Source organism: Antechinus flavipes, chromosome 5 (genome assembly GCF_016432865.1).
Source record: "Antechinus flavipes isolate AdamAnt ecotype Samford, QLD, Australia chromosome 5, AdamAnt_v2, whole genome shotgun sequence".
In the NCBI taxonomy this organism is placed as follows: Eukaryota; Metazoa; Chordata; class Mammalia; order Dasyuromorphia; family Dasyuridae; genus Antechinus; species Antechinus flavipes.
In genome coordinates this window covers 228,144,167-228,150,455 of record NC_067402.1, presented here as the reverse complement: position 1 = coordinate 228,150,455, position 6,289 = coordinate 228,144,167, and the positions used below count along the sequence as shown (strand labels likewise).

Below are 6,289 nucleotides of genomic sequence, written 5' to 3'. Positions count from 1 at the left end.
GAGGTGGAAAAAGGGAATGAGAGAGCAGACAGGTTGGCTTCAGCATAGCAACAGGACAGTGACCCCAGCACCAGAGATACCCCTCAGGACTGTCAGGGAGGGTGCCTTTAGCCACTATGAAGAAGGAGGTGTTCTCTGTGGCATTCCTCAAGGCGGTATTTGCCGAGTTCCTTGCCACCCTCATCTTTGTCTTCTTCGGCTTGGGTTCAGCCCTGAAGTGGCCCTCAGCACTACCCACTATCTTACAGATTTCCTTGGCATTTGGCTTGGCTATTGGCACCCTGGCCCAGGCCTTGGGTCCTGTGAGTGGTGGACACATTAACCCTGCCATCACCCTAGCCCTCTTTGTGGGCAATCAGATTTCTCTGTTACGAACTGTCTTCTACGTGATCGCTCAGCTGGTGGGTGCCATTGCTGGTGCTGGCATCCTTTATGGACTTGCTCCTGTCAATGCCCGAGGCAATCTTGCTGTCAATGCTGTGAGTCCTTGGCCCAGAGCCGATTGAATTCTGAGGGGGATGGGGGAGAAATAGGGGGGATGGGAAGGAGGTGTTGTGGGGAAAGGAGTGTCAAATCTTGGAGCCTTTTTCTCTCTACCTCCTTCCCTAGAGTGGGCTTCTGGCTTTAGACTATAATATAGACCTTACTTTCCCCTTTAGGAAATGATTAAGAGGGCTGCCGTTGTTAAAAGGTAGAATGGAGGGACCTCAACCTGTGCCTTGGTCAGTCTGTTACCCCTGTTCTTTGTCTTCTCTTCTCTTTTCCCTTCTGCACTGTTCTGTACTTCTGATGACTCTTTTTATTCCTTTTTCTTTATCACCCCCTTCCCTTTCAACCCTGTGTCTTTGCCTGCATTCCTCATTCATACATTTCTCCTGGTTTCCAATTCCTAGTCTCCATTCCTGGATCCTGTGCTTTTATCCACTCCCCTTCCCTGAATACTCCTTCCACCAACACCCCAACACCAGCAGTACTGATAGAAATCTTTTTCCTAAACCCCAAATCTGGTCTGTGATGTCCCTTATAGTCTGGATTTGTTAATCCATTAATTTGAATACAAAGAAGGATTTTCTTGGCTATTGTGAGGCAGACTCTGCCCCACTGGAGAGACAGGTTTAGGGTTGGCACTGGCATTTGGCCAGGTGTGGGTGTGGGGTGAAGGGGGATAGTTGGCAGCTCCTCACAGAGAGGGAGAGGAAACTAAATAACTTATTTATCCTAAATAAATCATTCTGGATTTAACCAGGATAGAGCTATCCAGGGTACATACGTGGACCTGTCAGAAGTTCTGTTTCAAGGCCCAAGGACATTTTATGATCAAATGAGATCATATTTGTAAAGTGCTTAGCGCAATGGCTGGCACATAATAGGCACTTAATGAATATTTGTTCCCTCCCTCCCATTGGTGAATGTCTACATCTACGCATAATTTGAGCTTCTTTGCAGTCTATCCACAAGTGGGGTTCTTGGATAGAAGATAAAGCATGTCTGATGGGGGGGTGGTGTCCAAGTCATTTTTCATGGCTGAGATTTAGCAAACATCATTTAGTCTAAAATCTCAGGCCTTAGAGAACCAAGAAGGGGGAGAATAAACTTGTCAATACAATTATGATAACTGAAAGATTTGGTGACCCCTCACAACTTCTCTCCTCATCTGCAGCTCAACAACAATACAACTCCAGGCCAGGCTGTGGTGGTGGAGTTGATCCTGACCTTCCAACTAGCACTCTGTATCTTCTCCTCCACTGACACCCGACGAACTGACCCTGTGGGCTCCCCAGCCCTCTCCATTGGCCTGTCTGTCACATTGGGACACCTTGTTGGGGTGAGCAAACCAGCCTCAAGGACTCAGTTCTGTTTTGGAGATTAGGGAGGGGATGAACGACCTAAGTGAAAAGACTGCCCACTGTCCAAGGAGGAGATGGGAACCTCATTGGCAGTGCCTCTTGTTTCCAGATTTTGAGATACCCAAGGCGATCCAGGACTGGTAAACAATCCCTTTTAAGGCCCAGACTTACCAGAGCTTTTGATTTGGCTATGAGTGTTCCAAGTCCTAGCTCTGATCCTGTACCTCTAGAAATCCATAGGATTAAAGTGAGCTAGAAGTTGGGTTAGAGGGAAGAGTCAAGAATCAAGTTGGAAGAAATGGAAGAATTATTTGATCTAGAGTTAATTAGACAGGTTGGTGGAATGAAAAGATCACCAAATTGAGAATTAAGAAAATTAGGGTCTAATATTAGCTCTCCTCTTAACTTGATCTTGAACAAATCAATTTTTTCTACCTCAGTTTCCTTATCTGATGAAATAAAGGGGTTGGATTATGTAGCAAGTTTTCTTTGTCCTCTAAAATTCCCTATTGGTGTCCATGACTAGTTGAGAAGAGGAGCCAAGGATGAAAAGGAAGAAAAGTCAAGTTCTTGGATTATCACTCTTTTTGCAACCTTCTCTTCCACAGATCTATTTCACAGGGTGCTCCATGAACCCTGCTCGATCTTTTGGACCAGCTGTCATCATGAAGAGATTCAGTCCGGCTCACTGGGTAAAACAAGCAATCCCTGTTGTCTAAACCACTGGGATGAAATAGTGGTAGTGTAAGGGTACTTCTCTTCTCCCAGAATGTAGGGGAATGAGCTGGTGGTGAGTTTAGAATAGAGGTGTGGGTAGGTAGGAAGAAGCTAACTTATTGGCAAATTACATGGACAGCCCCTAGAGCAGGAAAAGGACTTGAGTGTTCAGTTTTTTTTTTTTTTTCAGTTTTTCTTAAAGGCATTTATGGCCTGCTCTGGGTGGGGCAAGGTGGGGTCTGGACTGGGTGGTGGAATCTGCCTCTATTGTCTCTCTGAGAGGTTTTGTGTATCCAGGCCCTTCTGGGTAGATTTCTTAGGATTTTGGTTCAAAGTGTTTGAGCTTCTGTAACCTGTTCCTGGTCCCTGTCTTCACCAGGTGTTCTGGGTGGGACCTATCACAGGGGCCATCCTGGCGGCCATATTATACTTCTACCTGCTGGTACCTAACTCCATGAGTATGAGTGATCGTGTTGCCATTGTCAAGGGCACATATGAGCCAGAGGAGGACTGGGAAGAGCAGCGGGAAGAACGAAAGAAGACTATGGAACTTACCTGTCATTGACATGTACCTGATAATGTGGGCAGAGACAATGCTTTATTCCATAAAGCATCTGGGGGGGAAAAAAGGACAAAAATAACAGCAGTTTCCTTCTTCCATAGATAGGCATTCTAAGCAGGGGAATCAGTCTCCATGGTTACCCAGTTAGAGCTGGGAGTTAGGACCTGCTCCTGGGTAGTCATGGGACTATGAGGGAAAGGGATCTCTCTATGAAGAGTTTTCTTTCAGGGATGGGAAGGCACCAGAACTTGGACTTCAGAAATGATACCTGGAATCCAGAACCAACAGCAGAGCCTACAGTCTAGAACCTATGGAATCTAGAATCTAGAACCCAACCTACTACGTATTCTGCCAAAGAGGGCCAAGTTCTATAATCAATAGTCTGTCCAGGACCCAATCCTCACCAGTTCTGCCCCAAAGCCAGAGAGATGAATCCCAAGGAATGGCAAGGATTCTCCCTTCTTCCCTGATTCAAACTCCATAGCTTCTCTAAGAGAGACAGACTGCTTCACTGAAAGAAACCTTATTTATTTTCAATCAACTAGACCAAAGGGTAAGCTGGGGGTGTATAGTGGTATTTGGGGGAGGGTTGTTCTATCCCCCAATAAATCATTAATAATCCTGATCTGCCTCCTCTATCTTTCCCTATTTAAGATCATTTTTCCTGAGAAGGAAAGGATAAGATATTTCCTTCTTGGACAGACAAGGAAGGAGGAAGAGAATAAGTATTTAGATAGTACATGCTAGGTACTGTATTACATGTTTTACAAATATTATCTGATTTTATTCTCACAGAAATTGTGAGATTGGTGCTTTTATTATTTTAAAAAATTGCTGCAAGGCAATTAGGGTTAAGTGACTTGCCCAAGGTCATACAGCTAATCAGTGTTGTATCTAAGGTCATATTTGAACTCAGATCCTCCTGTCTCCAGGGCCCGTACTCTACCCACAGCACCATCTCGCTGCCCTATTATCCTCATTTTTGCAGTTGAGGTAACTGAGGTAATCAGGGGTTAAGTTATTTACCAAGGATCACATAGCTAATTAGTGTCTGATGCTGGATTTGAACTCAGGTCTTCCTGATTCCAGTCCTAGCATGCTATCCATTGCACCATCAGCTGCACACTCACCAACTGATTCTAGTAGTTTTTCAGACAGAGAACAAAACTAAAGATCAAGAGTATCCAGAGATAGATAATAAACTAAATAGGCAGACAGACTAATACAGGGAAAAAAAAAAAAGCAAGACCTGCAAAAGCCTAAAGAAGACTGAGACATTAAGAAAGACAAGGACAAGAGGACAAAGAAATAGAGACAAAGAAAAAGACAACTAGAAATACAATGAGGGGAAATTTCAGAATTTCCACTTGTTCCCTCCCCTACCTCCCAAATACCAATACACCTGTGTTCAGCCTGGGGGGGTAACTCCTTTCAAAACCTTCTCAAGTCTGCCACTTTCTAAAAGATGTGGCATTAGCCTCAGGGTGTGCCAGGGCTGGGCAGTCAAGGAGTCCCAGCCATCAACTTACACAGCCCCTTGAGATGCTTAAGGAATGACATGGCCCCCAGGAATAAGAGACACTTCCTTGACTGGGTTTCTTCAATTGTTTTGGGAGCTCTCCCCTTCTCTGTTTGTTACTTTCAATTTTCAGTTCTGGTTGCTTCCCTGAATTTCCTCTATTTGGGTCTCTCTATTAATGTAGCTATTTTTTTTTTCTGTCATTTCGTCCCGGTCTCTTCGTGATTTTTTGTCTCAGCCTTTCCTTGATACTGTTTCTCTGTACTTTGTTTCAGTGTCTGTATCTGTCTCTCTGTCTTTGTTTAACCGTCTCTGCCTCTCTTCTTCTCCTTCTCCTTCTCCTTCTCCTTCTCCTTCTTCTTTCTTCCTTCTTCCTTCTTCCTTCTTCTCCTTCCACTTCCCTGATTCTCTGGTTTCTGTCTCTAGCTCTCTTTCTCTGTCTCTTCCTGCCTCTCTGTTTAGATTTCTTTGTCTCTCTCAGTTTCTGATTCAGCCTCTCAGAGTCTTTTTATGTCTACCCCAGGTTCATGCTGAGGGGCCACTTAGAGAATTTATTATGTTGGTCTATGTGATTTGGCAATATGTGAGCCCTCATCGAGCAGCTCAAACATAGGTTAGTCATGGAACACTCAGCCTGTTCCCTTAACTTGGGGAAGGGAGTGGAACTTAAAGTGAGACTTCAGAGTTTTATGTGCTAATGGGGCTGGGAAGAGAAAAATGGAGAGAACTAGGGAAAAAATGAGATGTTCAGCGCAGAGATCTCTTCCCCAACAAGGTTAAAGATAGTAAAACCTGAACTGGGATAAGACCGGAAGAGAAAAGCTTGATACAGAGGAAGGGAGCACTTAAGTTCAATCTCACTAATGGTTTGGGTTTCAATTATAGTCTTCAAGACCCAGAATAGAATCATAAGATGTTAGAATTAGAGTTGGAAATGACTTTAAAAGTAATATAGTCCAAATCCCTCATTTTAAACCTTCCCTCATTCAAATCTTCTGGTTCTCCCTCCAAATTATTCCTTGCCCCAGGGCTCTGAGTTGCTGCTAGTTTTGGGGAACAGAGCACTGAGGATCGTGCCAGTGCTCCTTTTTCCCTAATTAGGAAAACAGTGGGACTGAGTTAGACCCCTGCTTGAGGCAGAACAATCCTTTGCTTAAAGGTAGTGAGGTAGTGCACAAGCATAATGTGTTCTAGACAAGAATTTTTTATGGATAGGAGATGGATAGTGAAATCTCTCCTTCCTTCTCTGCCCTTTAGAAAGACTTCCTGCAGTCATACTGCACGTAGTGGAGAGAAGGAAGGTAAAGAGGGAGGGAGAGGAGGGGAAGAGAGAGGGAAGGAAAGAGGGGGAGAGAGAAAAAGGAGAGAGGGAAAAGGGGGACGAGAGAGAAAGTGGGGAAAAGGGGGGAGATAGAAAAAGAGAGAATGAGAGAGAGATACATGCACATGTACACACATACACATACACACACACACATACTCAAGTATTATAGAACTTTGAGACTAAGAATTTAAAAGGGAAGGAGAATGGAGAGAAATACAACTAGCCACAACTTGTGACTGCAACTGAAGTCTGTCCTGGAGCAATGGCAGGAGGGCTGAAGTTAGATTGTAAGTTGAAGTAGACAGGGAAATGAGTGGGAA

At 44.3% G+C, this 6,289-nt stretch overlaps 1 protein-coding gene across 1 annotated transcript; it reads left to right on the top strand.

Annotated features, from left to right (window-relative positions):
- Positions 1-3,751, top strand: AQP5 (aquaporin 5). Its single transcript, XM_052001592.1, has 4 exons — positions 1-479; positions 1,661-1,825; positions 2,456-2,539; positions 2,944-3,751. Exons 1-4 carry the CDS (start codon positions 117-119, stop codon positions 3,127-3,129), a joined length of 798 nt encoding a protein of 265 aa, XP_051857552.1. The 5' UTR covers positions 1-116; the 3' UTR covers positions 3,130-3,751.
- Positions 3,752-6,289: the final 2,538 nt, after the last annotated feature.